At 38.4% G+C, this 14,230-nt stretch overlaps 1 protein-coding gene across 1 annotated transcript in view; it reads right to left on the bottom strand.

The window, feature by feature from the left end:
* Positions 1-14,230, bottom strand: part of Herc1 (HECT and RLD domain containing E3 ubiquitin protein ligase family member 1) — a 183,683-nt gene that overhangs the window by 37,240 nt on the left and 132,213 nt on the right. The window contains exons 31-42 of the mRNA XM_032911483.1: positions 13,049-13,195; positions 12,234-12,465; positions 10,160-10,284; positions 8,585-8,805; positions 7,351-7,619; positions 6,243-6,295; positions 5,412-5,612; positions 4,343-4,517; positions 3,210-3,480; positions 2,903-3,116; positions 1,698-1,903; positions 515-642 (exon numbers count right to left, since the gene is read on the bottom strand). Of these exons, the coding sequence (XP_032767374.1) occupies positions 515-642; positions 1,698-1,903; positions 2,903-3,116; positions 3,210-3,480; positions 4,343-4,517; positions 5,412-5,612; positions 6,243-6,295; positions 7,351-7,619; positions 8,585-8,805; positions 10,160-10,284; positions 12,234-12,465; positions 13,049-13,195 (2,242 nt within the window). The remainder of the gene's footprint in view (positions 1-514; positions 643-1,697; positions 1,904-2,902; positions 3,117-3,209; positions 3,481-4,342; positions 4,518-5,411; positions 5,613-6,242; positions 6,296-7,350; positions 7,620-8,584; positions 8,806-10,159; positions 10,285-12,233; positions 12,466-13,048; positions 13,196-14,230) is intronic.

Here is a 14,230-nt window from a genome sequence, read left to right as displayed (position 1 = left end):
GGCTAATTGCAATGTGTGATTTTCTTATTTGAAAGTTTTTTTTTTTTTGGTTCTTTTTTTCGGAGCTGGGGACTGAACCCAGGGCCTTGCGCTTCCTAGGCAAGCGCTCTACCACTGAGCTAAATCCCCAACCCGAAAGTTTTTATAATAAAATTTATTAAATCATTTTTTTAAAAAAGAAATACCTACAGCTAGCTACAGTACTATAAAGATGCAACATGTTGACACAAAAGCAACTACTCTAATTCCCAAATAACCACTGAAGACCAATGGAAATGAGTATACTAATTGATATGACTAAACATGTATTTACTAGTAAGCTCTGTTCTAAATAGAATTTTAAGTTTTATTTCCTGAATTACTACCATGGAAAGTTAAATATACATTCTGGAGATTTAGAAATATTATTCTAAAAGAAAAACCTTTAAAGTTTTAATGAGAATGGACTACATTAACATAACCCAGTGAGGCATGCTAAAGATTGCCCCAGTGTTAACCGAGAACCAGCACTCACAGCCTATTGAACACGCAGGTCTGCTGTAGAGAGTATTGCTTCTTGGTAACATTCCACACCCGAATAGTGCCATCATTGCCACTGGTAGCCAAGAGGCCCTTTTTATTACACCAAACACATGTCATTACCTAGAAAAATTAAGAGAAATAAGCCAAGCCAATTTTTCATTTAAAGAACTTCATCATTTGAAGTTCTATAAAAAAATAAATTCCATGTTACTCTATATATGTGGTTTCATTTCAATGCCTTGTAAAATACTCGTTTGAAGTACAGTGTTAGAGTACTATGCTCAATCTCTCTCAAATTACTTAAGACATACTAAAGTCTTTTTTATAAACTTTTATTTTCATCTCTATAGGGGAGAACACACATGCCACAGTGAGCATGTTGCAGTCACAATTGAGTGGGTCGGCTCTCTCCTTTATTAGGGGCTCCCCTTGGGTCATATCAGGCTTGGTGGTAAGCACTTTTACCCCATGAACCACCTTACCTGGCTCCCTAGTAAAATTCTGTCTAAATATTTAATTCAGTAAAGATAAACATTCAAACATACTGAGAAGGAATGACTCCAAGAGGCAGAGTCCAGCTGCCACACACATTCTCACACCCTTCCAGATGACACTCAGTCAGTGTGTGGATTTCCTAAGGGGCTGAAGATGGCTCAGTGGCCACATGCAGGCCCATTATTGCCTTGCAGAGGACCCAAGTTTGGTTCCTAGCACCCACACTGGACAATTCACAATCTCCTGAACTCCAGCTCCGGGCATCTGGTAACTCTAGCCTCCATGGGCTCTGCACTTATAGTCACAAACCCTTTCTACCCTCCTACACACTAAATTTCTTTTTAAAAAAAATTAAATAACTATTCTAAAAGTAATATAGCTTATGTAAGTGACTTTAAATTGATTAATTCATTTTAGTACTTGCTTCCTAAAAATTCAGGGCCTACTAGATTAATCAGCTACAATTTATCAGGTATTTGTTGCATAGATAAGTCTTTATCTTTTAGGAACTGATTTCTTTCTGTTAACCCACACACAAAGAAACTAGAATTAGCAACTACTAGGCAAATCTTGGTAATCCTGTATATGTGTGTGAGAAAAAGACACACAGAGAGATATGGAGACCTACACTCTGAACAGTCAGACAGGTTAATTAACACACTTGATTTCAAATCACATACTCTGTTCTGATGAGCCTCCAACTTGATGAAAGAGCATTTTCTGAGGTCTCCTCCCATATCAGCGAGTGTTTGTGGAGCCGTTTGGTTGTCACGGTCATGTGCAGCAAGAGTACGCACAAGTTGTTGAGCAGCCCATTGCCTATGCTGTGAGGACAGCCTAGAGGAGAGGCAGCAGGCTGCCAGGGCATTAGCCAGCTCCAGAGGGCCTACAGCAGAAGGATCATAGGAAGGATGGGCATACAATTGGGCAATAAAACCTGCTTAAACAAAACAATGAAATGATGCCCAGGTGAGAGTTGGTGGTGATAACAAACAAAAATGGGTTAACCCATTTCTTTTATAAATTAGTTCTTTTGTAAGCAATCATTTTACTAAGATATGAATATAAGATATAAAATATTTCACATCAAACTCTATAATAGATCTGATTCATTGAAAACTAATATTTTATTATACATCAATAAACAGTCCTTGCTCTAAGGACTTAGACTGGAAATATACCAGACATAATCTTCTGGCCCATGCAAAGGCAATGGGCCCTTAAGAATAAACAACCTAGTGTCTGCTGCTTAAAAAACAGCTTAGCAGGGACATTACCAGGGTTACAACTCAGTGACAGAGCACATGCTCAGAACATGCTAGACCCTGGGTTCCAATACTTAGCACCAAAGACATAAATAAATAGTTTTAAAAACTGAATTTTAACAGCTAGTAAAGGAATTAGATCAATCAATCCCAAAGCCCACCAATCTCACTTAAAATGTGCTTCACTGGAGTAAAGGTTAAATTACTATCTAAGTAGTCCTTTCAAAGTGTTATCTTCAAAATAGTACCCTTATTATTTTAACTAGGGTTAAAGAACCCTACCATGTATGTTGATTCAAGCCATTAATTGTAACTCCATTAATTGGTACATTTTCTAATATTTATTTCAATGTATGTGCGAGCTTGTAATCCCAGCACACAAGAGGCACAGGACGACTGCTGGTGTGAGGCTAACCTGGGACTACACAATTATACCCTGTCTCAAAAACAAACAAACAAACAAACAAAACAAACACAAAAACCCCAAAGCTATCTCTCTAAGTTTTTTATATTCCAAACTTAAAAAATGTCCTTTATTACACACAACAATGCAAAAGTCACACCTCTGAAGACATGGTTTAAATCTATGGAAGACTGTACTTGAACAGTGTGAAGCCTACCTTTCTTTTCTATTTCTGTCTTATCATAGTTAGGTCTCAGTTTGGCCCCTTTGTCTGCCAATAGTGCCACAAGGGCTTGAGTTACAACAAAGTTTGGGGAGGTTACAAGCTTATTTTCTTCAGCAATTCCACGGAGAAAGCTGGGTAGAAACTTCCGTTGAATTGGATCATCGACTGTGGTGAGATTGACACCTGTTGCAGCAGAAATCAAGTTCTGAAGAGGCAAGTAGGATAAATGGTTTAATTTTTATATGTTTTTGGAACAAAAGATTTAATTTCAAAGCAGGAATTCCCACAGCTTTCTTACCTGTGTACACAGCTGCACCAGCAGCTTTGCAGCACTTGGAGTGTTTGAGGCCAGGCACCCCACTGCTGTGCTCAGGTAGGCCAGGCAAGAAATGGGCTTGCTGGCCTTGCTGTGTCCACCTCGTGAACGTTCTGAGGTACTGGCTATGGCAGAAGGGCTAGTAGAAAGGCCAGCTCGCCCTGCTGCAGCTAAGCACATTAACCGAACCAGTGTACGGATATCTGTTAACCCCAGAGACTCAAGACCAGCAGCCAGGCTACAACTGGAACCACTGTCAGGAAAAGACAGCACTTCAGATAGACAAAACAGGTTTCTTTTCTTTTTTTCCAAAACAGGTTTCTTTTTTTTTCTTTTCTTTTCTATTTTTCGGAGCTGGGGACCGAACCCAGGGCCTTGTGCTTGCTAGGCAAGCGCTCTACCACTGAGCTAAATCCCCAACCCCGCAAAACAGGTTTCTTAATGGGCAGTTTTGAATCCCACATACATAACCATCCTCATCATCAAAAAACCAAATCAAACAAAGGCTATACCAGTATATATGTCCTGATAGCAAAACATGATGCAAAACTGAAATGATCGTCTACCCTTTTTTCCTTAATGACTATTGTATGCACTAAGAGTTATCACTAAGTCACTGGAATATGATATTAGCAATGTTTATAGAACATAAAACTTTCATCCTGGAAATCCCCATATAGCCACCTTCTGTCAAGAAACAACTCTAGCAGCACCTCAGAAGCTTGCTAAGGGCTCTTCACAGCCACTGTGACTTCAGAAGTAACCACTGTCTATTGTCTAAAGCTGAAAATGAGTTTTATCTATTTTTATTCTTTATATTAGTTCTGCAGAAACACTAGATAACTCTTTAATTTCTACCTCGTACCTACAGAAACAGCTTAATTTCCAGTTTCTGGAACAACAAAAAATATATGCAGCTGACTTACTAAATTGGCATTATTTCAACTCTAAAAAAAGCCAAATATTAACTAAATACAATAATGACTAAGACCAACCTAAATTTATTCAACAATATATTTTCAAGGTTTAAAAACTCTCTCATATCCCCTATCAGACTCCTGTGTGTTGAGAAGTGATGAGAAGTCAACTGCATCACTTGACACAATGATACTTACCTGACTGAGAGCAGAGACAGTGCTCGCATGACCATGGTTCTGGCCAGAAGGACTTGAGCTGCAGCAGTCACCCTCCTTAAAGCCACCACTCGATCATGAGGATTTGCAAGGGCTGCTGCCTGTTCTCCTAATGTTACTCTGCCAGAGGAACTCTTTTCCACAGACCCATGGCAACCTGAAAGCAGGATTTGTTTCAATTTTCAAAAAAGTAAGCTAAAGTATCTGGACTACTGAATTTTTCTCCCTTGTTTTATGTAGGTCTAGTCTGCAAAGAAATACAGCAAAACAATGTTTGCTCACCTAGAACTAGTAGAAAATTCCTTAAGGTATTAAACTTAAGAGATTTCTGAGTTAATAGAAGAGATCTTCCATTAAATACATGTTTGTTTTTCTTCATTCTTTTTATGTGTCACCTCTGATATTAAGAGATATAGGCATAGTTTTATATATATCTCCTACATGTATATATGTGCACCATATGTGAACAGTCCCAAAGAAAGACAGAAGAGGACAACAAATCCCTTAGAACTGGAGTTGCAGACATTATAAGCAACGCTGTAGTGTAGGAGCTGGGAACAGAAACCAGGATTTTCTTACAAGAGCAGCAATGCTCTTAGCCATTGATTGAGCTCTTCAGCACCAGGAAAGATAGAAATAAAATATGCTTTGAATACAAATAAAGAACTAAGTCACTGATAGTGCCAATTTTTAAATTTTGGTGTGTGTGTGTGTGTGTGTGTGTGTATGTGTGTGTGTGTGTGTGTGTGTGTGTGTGTGTGTGTTGCACATGTGAACTTGGCCAGTCTAACTAAATCAATATGCTCCAATTGGGTTCAGTGAAAGACCCTGTCTCAAAAAATAAGGTGGAAAAGAATAGAGTTTAAAAAAAAAAAAAGAAAAAGAAAAACCTCATGTCAAACCTCTGACATATATTCAGTATTCCTCCCCAACCAAATGGCCAAAGAGACTTGCTGGTATGAGGCGGGACTAAATCATTACTTTTACTATTTACGTAAGGAAAGTATTAAAACAAACAATAAAATTAATGATAATCAGCCTTTCTGCTTACCAATTTGCATCAGAGTCTCTTCCATACTGTTGGTAGCTGTGACCATTGCTACTGATGCTCCCAGTGGGTCACTGTCAGGGAACTGAACTGGTTCTGGCACAATTCGCCGGTCATTTAAACCAAGTGGTCCAGCAAGCAATTCAAATTCTTCTTCACCTGTTAGTTTTTCATCTTCATCAACATCTAACATGTCCCAGTCTTCTGGAATTTAAATAAATATATGGCATGTGAATATAAACATGGCATAGTTCTGGTAAGAGCGATTATGTTAAGATAACTCTAAAATCATCTTAAATATTCAAGGATGCTCAAAAAATGAACACAATGCCATCTCCTGGAGACCTGAGCAAGCTGCATTCCTGAGGTATGTGAGATTGACTACTAGAGAGGGGAGTGGAATAAAGTCCACTCGAAGAAACAGCAAATGTTACAATTATTCAAAAAGGGCTCAGATAATATATATTCAAGCAAATGAATGCTCTAGAAAGCAAATTGTACTCATCTTAATTTTTTTTTGCACAATTAGGATAGAAAAACTTTAAAATGTTAATTTTTTTTCCTATTTTGGAAAAAAAAAAAAAAAAACCACCTCCAAACAAATCAGCACTTTGTAGTAAAGCTGAGGTTTGAGCTTGGGTTCTTTCTTCTTCCTATTCCTCTCAGGTGTGGAATGCTGTTATCAAGCACCCTCAGACCCACTTAGGAAGAGCTCTAGTTAATATGTACATAAACACAAATGCACATGAGGGTAAAATTTAGTAGCAGATGTTAAGCAGGAAGTATTCACAAAAATACATATGAAATAAGGAAGCTCTGGAAACAAACAACTACCTTCATACACACTGTCCTGCTTGCCAATTAGATCTGGAGCTTGTCCCTTGTACCTGCACCAAACATGAAGAATATCGTGTTTTATATAACAGTTAGTACCCAAATGCAAATTAAGTCATTAGAATATTATAAGAGTTCATTAATAAAGCAGCAAAAAATAAAAGTGTCTCGTGTTATGGGACAAATGCAGTAAAAACTATCGTTTGTACACATGTTTACAGATAATGGCTGTTTTATCAAAAAAAGAAAGAAAGAAAGAAAGAAAGAAAAAAAAACCCTAGGGACATTTCTGGTCACCTTCAATAACTCTTTTAATCAAACTCTGCCCTATGAAGCACCAAAGACTTAACAGTTGTACACTAGAGGTTAAGTATATAAAGAAAGCCTCTTCCCCCGACCCCCAACAGAAGCTCATTTGAACAAAACTATTTTCTTTTGTGAAGAAAAACATCCTAGTAAGGTAATAGAAATATGGTGAAAAATATTCATTTGAAAATTTGAACCTATACCTCTGAGAATTAAAATGGGGACCCTGATCACAACCTGTCAAGACACTAATGGTTAACAGAGTCAAACTGTCGTGAAGGACCTGCTGCCATGCCACTATGCCTAGGGAACCAAAACAAAAATGGCTTCCAAATCTCCTGGGAATGAAATTCTTTGACCTCCACATGCTCTGCCCCCAATTCAGCCAAAATTAATTCCTTACATGAGAGACAGGGAGAGAGAGGGAGAGGAGAGAGAGAGAGAGAGAGAGAGAGAGAGAGAGAGAGAGAGAGAGAGAGAGAGAGAGACAGAGACAGAGACAGAGAGAGACAGAGAGAGACAGAGAGAGACAGAGAGAGACAGAGAGAGAGAGATACAGAGAGAGAGAGAGAGGGGGAGAGAGAGAGAGAGGGAGAGAGAGAGAGAGAGAGAGATAGAGAGACAAAGAGACAGAGAGTCAGAGAGAGAGAGAGAGACATAGAGAGAGAGAGAGAGAGAAGGGAGAGACAGAGAGAGAAAGAGAGAGAGAGAGAGAGAGCGAGTGCAGTCAGTTTTTATGTTTTAACAGAGTGGAATGTTCTCATGCAAGGAAGCTGATATCTATAACACAATTTCAAGATACCTTTCAGAATTTGTAGTCTTGGTCTTGGTCTTGAGGGCTAAGTACTTCTCCCTGCAGCTGCCACACAGCAGGTAGTATGGATTTCCACTCCCACATTCACCACCAAACCAGCCATCCACATAGGAGCCATTGCTGCGATACCCCTGGCGGTTTGCACTGCGCCCACAGCCAGGGTGATTTCTCTTCATGTGCTGGTTGAAGCTGACAACGTTGCATTCACAAAGTTCACAAACGACCACTTCTTCCCTATCTTCAGACTCACAAACATGCTGTACAAAATGATTTTATACCAAATTATAGTCATTTAGGGTAAGAGGGAGATTATTTGTGATTAAAACTAGCTACTTTTAATATCCTATAATATTTCAACAATGGTCATTAGTGTTATATAATTTTCTTTCAAATCAGAATTCAGACCACATAATCTGAAGGTGCTCTTGCTGTTTTCTATTTGCTTAAGTTATAAATTAAGATTATGCTGCTGAAAAAAATGAAATTTAGTAATTTAAATCTATCTCAAACCATTAAAAAACTTCTCTAGTGAAAACACTTTTTACCTGGCCATAAAATAAGACCCATTTTCTGAATTTCTTATATTTTTGGTTGTGAGCCTAGCCTTTAATGGCTGAGCCATCTCTCCAGCCCCATTTTCTGAATTTCTAAGATGTCATTTTGATTCATTTATGTTATTAATCTAACCAAGTAGATAAAAAGTTCACATCGATGAGCTTTAAAGTTTCCACTATAAAAATGTAATGCTGGATAGTATATACACATAAAGCTACATGAACTCTGTCCCTGGATGAGGGGTATTATAAAACCTGGGTAGGCATTGGTTTCCACATGAGCCTTACACTAACTAATAGAAACTATGAAGGATAAGAGCATGCACTCAGACAGGAATGTGATTAAAGCAATCATGCTATACAGCCCAGCACTGTACTAGGGCCTAATGTCAAGTTTTGGCATTTTTCTTCAACATCACAATGAAGCACTGCCACAGTATGGCTCTAGTCATTTGTCTGGGGAGAGAAGACATAAACCACAGAGAAAGCAACAATAGAGACATTCTTATCAGTTTGTAAGTATTAACACAATGCTCAAGCATCAAATCCCCAACCTCAGGATGAGATGTAAGGCTCTTTCAACTCTAGGCAAGGCTGCTGTTAGCAAGCTGTATGAATAGGAGGGCAGGAAAATAAGTCAGAGCAGCCCCCGCTGCAGTCACACACACCCAGGTAGGCCAATCCAGTACCTCTGGGATCCACATTCCCAGAATATCATTGTCACTGGTCAGGTCTTGTCCAAACATAGCTTCCATTGCTTCATCATCAAGATCAATTTCCAATTCCTCATCTAAATTAAAGTCATACAACGCCCCTGGGTCTTGCTGCAAAGATATTCCTTCTCTCCGACTTTGATTCCTGTGAGCCTGCACAGAGCGGTATAACCCCGCTCAGAACAAAACAAAAAAGGCATTTTATTTGCATGAATAAAATAATTCTATTTTATCAGTTCTTAATTGCCACACATGTAGAAGAGAACCTACCTAAGCTACTTCTTTGGATTCCAAACCATAAATCTCAAATTACAACTATCATATAAGGTATACTATCTCTCAGACTACTGATAAGTTTAAATAAGTTACTACATACAAAAAATTTAAGATGTTATCTTTTATTTAAGTTATAAATATTATTTGTTATAAACATTACTTATTATTACTCTTCCAGATTCAATTTTTTAAATTCAGCCTCTCTTCATTTTATGGTAATGTCTGGCCTATATTTTCTAAGCAAGTCTCAAATTTCTTTCTCATGGTTCCCATAAATGACTGTATCATCACTTATGTTTGATATTTTAATAATTAAATTCTTTTTAACAATGAATGGGTAATATAGTTTCCAGTCTGGGAAATATATTTCCTTGTGGCTAGGATATAGCTTAGTTTAGAATACTTGCCTAGTATGCATAAGGCTCTGGGTGTAGTCCCTAGCATGATAATGGTGGTGGTAGTGGTAATGGTGGTGGTGGTGGTGGTGGTGATGATGGTGGTGGTGGTGTGGTGGTGGTGGTGGTGGTGGTGGTGGTGGTGGTGGTGGTGGTGGTGGTGGTGGTGATGGTGGTGATGGTGGTGGTGGTGGGTGGTGGTGGTGGTGATGATGGTGGTGGTGGTGGTGGTGATGGTGGTGGTGATGGTGGTGATGATGATGGTGATGGTGGTGATGATGATGGTGGTGGTGGTAAAATAATAGAATACAGATACACCTCTGTGAAGTGTTTACTTAGAATGTGCAAGGCTCTGGTTCCAATTGCCAGGATAATAAAAACCACCAAACAAAAAGAAAATATATTCCCATGCTCTCAAGTCAATCCTGAAATTTACTAATGTATTAAGAGAATTTATTCTTGCTTCCCTAGGGCCTAGTGGTAAGGATCTAAATCTAGAGTACAGCAGAAAAAAACGGTGCCTACTTTTATGTGGTATAGTGTCCCTCCTAGAACCTTCTGATCACTGAAGCTAAACATTAAAAGTCACTTCTCAAATTATGACTATAAAGGCAGCTACAAAATCTTTCAAAATCTGCAAGTGGCTACCATAGCCTCTGATGCCTAGAGGTAATCCTATGAATGCATGCTGCGATTAGTGAAATTATACAGAGTACAAAATTATATGCAAACTGCTGTTCCACTAAATAACAGCATCACTAGTTCACTTAATTCTTTACTTTGTATCTTCTTTAGTCCTGCTTCTGTAACGAGTTTTTAAAAGAGATCTTTCACCGAGAGGCATGTGAAAAATAATTACCTGCTCTTGCAAGCAGTGTGCGAGCTGCTAAGTCAAATTTGTGCCTTCTTGTTACTGTTGAGCGACCTCTAGTTGGTGGTCCACTTCCAGAAGCTGCATTCTCTGTATGATCCAGATTATCAGTGCTACAAAAGCAAGTGTGACGTCAACAAAAAAAATGTTAAAGCTCTCATGAAAAGAAAGCAGAAGTACAAGCTTGTTTGTGGTATAACCCTTTTCTCCAAATTTCACTGAGAATAAAATAGTTTGTGTATGCTCCTGCATGTGTCTCTGTGTGTTGTGTGAATGCTCATGTATGTGTGGGTGCAGGGGAATGTGTATGGAGGCTGGCAGGATAATCTGGTGTTGTTTCATAGCTACTGTTTTTGGTTTTTCTCCCCCTGAGATGGGGTCTCTTACTGCCTTGGAACTAACAAAGGAGGCTAGATGGCTGGCTGCCTGGAAATTCACTCATCTCTACCTATCCAGGTGGTGGTGGTGGTGGTGGTGGTGGTGGCGTGTGTGTATTTGTGTATGTGTTTTGGAACAGGGTCTACCTATGTAGTTAGCTCTGGCTAACCTAGAAATCATGATACGTAGATCAGGCTAGCCTTAAACTCATAGCGATCCACCTCCATCTTTAGGGATTAAAGGTGTGTACCACTACACCCAGCCATGCCTAGGTTTTGAAAAAAGGATTCTGGGAATTAAACTCAGGCTGCAAGTACTTTACAAACTGAGCTATTACTCCTTAAACAGGTTTTTAAGACTTAAAACTTTTTTAAATTAAAATTAAGACATTTTATAGAATACCATGATAACATATTTAGAACTGTTTTTCTTGTTTGTTTGCTTTGACATTCTCAGTGTCTTTAGCTGTAAAATCATCTCTTTTCTAAAAAAAAAATGCTGACAGTATTAAAAGAGGAAATGGACATGATTTGCATAAAGCATTTTTGGTGAAGAAGAGTTGCTGGCGATTAAACCCAGGGTCTCTCTAGCATACCAGAAGCATCTACCACTGAGTTTTAGGTATGCCGTATGCTGCATCTTGGGTGCTAATTTTATCTGATTTTCAATTCTTTCAACAGTAAAATGATGACTATTTCATCTCCAAAATCAAACAGGATCAGAAGTGATTAAGTGGCTTGTAGAGAGCTTTGCTTAGAGAGAAAAGCCTGGAGTATCATCCAAATCCCACAGCAAAAAAAATAACTTCAAACTAAACCCTAAATAATTAAATACTTAATACCTGAAATGATAGAGAATCTGTGCTGAGGAGAAACAGATATTTCAAATTAAATTTCATGGAACTTTTAAAAAGTTTTCATGTTGCATAAGACTTAAGCCTTGATAACCTACCCAGTTCTGGTTTCTATAGGCAACAGACAAGAAGGTGATGCATAAACACACATGAAGGCCATGAAGGCAAAATACTTATACATGTAAAAAATTAAAAGAAAAAGAAAATAGTCATAAAAATTATAAAATGAAAGTGATCTTAGGAGAAATTTTAGGATATTTTATTATATCTCATTATAGGGTACATATACTCCAGAACTCTTTTCACAACTTAAAAAAAAAAAAAGGAACATGTAATACTAGATAGTAAAAACAACAGGATTTGGAAATATATCTCTAAATCTCAATGTTATACTTGCCTAGCATGTATAACTTGGTAGTTGATACCCAACACTGAAGAAAACTTTAAAATAAATGGACATATGAATTTAAAATGGGACAGAAAAAATCTATTCTTATCAAATTCATTAATTATATCAGTTGGGTTTTTGTGGGTTTTTTTTAGCAGTGCTAAGGACTGAACTCAAGACCTTAGACAGGGTTTCTTTGTGTAGCTCTGGCTGTCCTGGAACTTGTTCTGTTGACCAGGCTGGCCTCAAACTCTCAGAGATCCATCTGTCTCTGTCTCCAAAGTGCTGGGACTAAAGGTTTGCACCGCCAGCACCTGCCTCACTCTTTTCTTATTTTTATTAAATTTATAAAGCAGTAGAAGCATTTATGATGGGAAAGAAATGGGGTTTTAGAGGCAATAGTTAGGACACAAGTGACAGAAATAAAGAAACTAGAATTTTACCTTTCACTAAAACCTTCCTCCATTTCAGCAGCATCAGCTGATGGTATGTCTCCAGGTGACTGCAAATAACAAGGGTCATTTGATTTCCCACCACTTCCCAGAACTGCTGTTCCATGTCTGGAGTCTGCTGTGCTGCTTGACTGGGGCTCCTCCTCATCCTCATGCCCAGGGTGCTCTATCATCCACATAGCAAGAACAGTGATATTCTGGGCATCAGCCTCTCCTCGAGCACCTATACAAGTAGAAATGTTGTCTGACACTGAATATGGATAAAATAATCAATGTCTTATGTTATTAGTTTATGAGTGTTTGTTCTGATGATTTTATAATAGATCTGCTGTTTGAAATCTTGAGAGGCTCAGAAATGACTCAGCAGTTAAGAGCACTTGCTGCTATTCTAGAGATACAAGTTCCATTCCCAGTACCCTGCCATTCCAAATACCCATGTCGGGCATCTCACAGCCAACTCTAACCCCAGGTCCAGGGTGACCTAATGTCCTCTTCTGGCCTCCACAGGCATCTGCACTCTCTCCTCTCTCTCTCTCTCTCTCTCTCTCTCTCTCTCTCTCTCTCTCTCTCTCTCTCTCTCTCTCTCTCTCTCTCTCTCTCTCTTTCTTTCTCTGTCTCTCTCTCTGTCTCTCTGTCTCTCTCTGTCTCTCTGTCTCTCTCTCTCTCTCTCTCTCTCTCTCTCTCTCAAATAAAAATGTCTTTTAGAAGATCTTAACAAGATTTATGACCTCTTTAAAGAATTCTTCCTTCAATAACATTTAGGACTTCTTGAATCTATAAATACTGCAGTATAAAACATATCTTACCTGTAGCTTCCATGGCTTTGGCAATCTGTCGGAGAGAGAAGCCCATTTCCAGTAAGGGAACTGCAATTGCTGGGGGAGGTGGGGACGTCGAAAGTCTGCTGCTTGGGTCTGACAAGGCTGAAGCAGAAACAAGAACAAAATAGGTTTAAATACTAGACACCACAAGCAAAGAATAGACATGGCAACTATGATACTTCAATTTCCTAAAATTATTCAAACTCAATACAAATTTACTGTTAAAATGTGATTAACAAAACTGGGTATGGAGTTAACATGTCAGGAATCCTAGAACTCAGGGGCCTGAGGAAGAAAGATGATTCTGAGGCAAGTCCAATCGAGAGAGTATTTATTTGAATTGATTGCTTGTTTGTTTAAAACCATAAATGAAGCCAAACTTCTCATAGCAATATAGGGCTGTTGTACAGTTAAGTAAATCTATTCATTATAAAAATTACAATATACAAAAATTTGCAAGATGAGCACAAAGACAAGTTTTTCTTCTGAACTACTGTAGAGGTAAAAGCAAACCAGATAGTTTACTTCTCTGAATGTCAATAGGCAAATTTGTACAAATACAGCCAGAATTTGGAGATTAACAATATCATCATTTAACCCAGTTCTCAGTCTAGTTTCGCCACATATACTGGTAAATGTTTTTTATATTAAGGGACCTAGGATCATCTGTGAATTTTACCCGGTTACTAAGTATCTTTGGTCTCCTTAAGCTCCTTGGTTTGACTCTGCTAGTACTAGAGATTGAACTCAGGGGCTTAAACATACTAGGCAAGTACTCTCCCAGTTTATTTGTTACTTCTTATTTTGAGGCAAGGCCTCATTAAGTTTTTCAGGATGATCTAGAACTTGTGATCCTTCCACCTCACATTCCTGAGTTGCTGGCCAACCACTGTGATATGTGACAAATCACGGCCTAGTTATTTTGTATAAAGCCCCTCGATTTTGGTTTCCACTGATGTTTCCTTTTGATGCAATTGTGTTGGTTATGACTAAACCTACACTTAGAAAAGACATTTTTAGCACTGAATATTGGCTTATTAAGAAAGGGAGGGCATGTGATTGATATACATGTTACTCCTCTCTAGATGGCTATAATTTAATCTACAATTCCAAACACAGAAAGGGCTCAGTTTAAAAATATAGTTCTCACGGTCCACAGCTTCCTGC

Source organism: Rattus rattus, chromosome 8 (genome assembly GCF_011064425.1).
Source record: "Rattus rattus isolate New Zealand chromosome 8, Rrattus_CSIRO_v1, whole genome shotgun sequence".
Taxonomy (NCBI): domain Eukaryota; kingdom Metazoa; phylum Chordata; class Mammalia; order Rodentia; family Muridae; genus Rattus; species Rattus rattus.
This window is presented reverse-complemented; position numbering and strand designations above follow the sequence as displayed.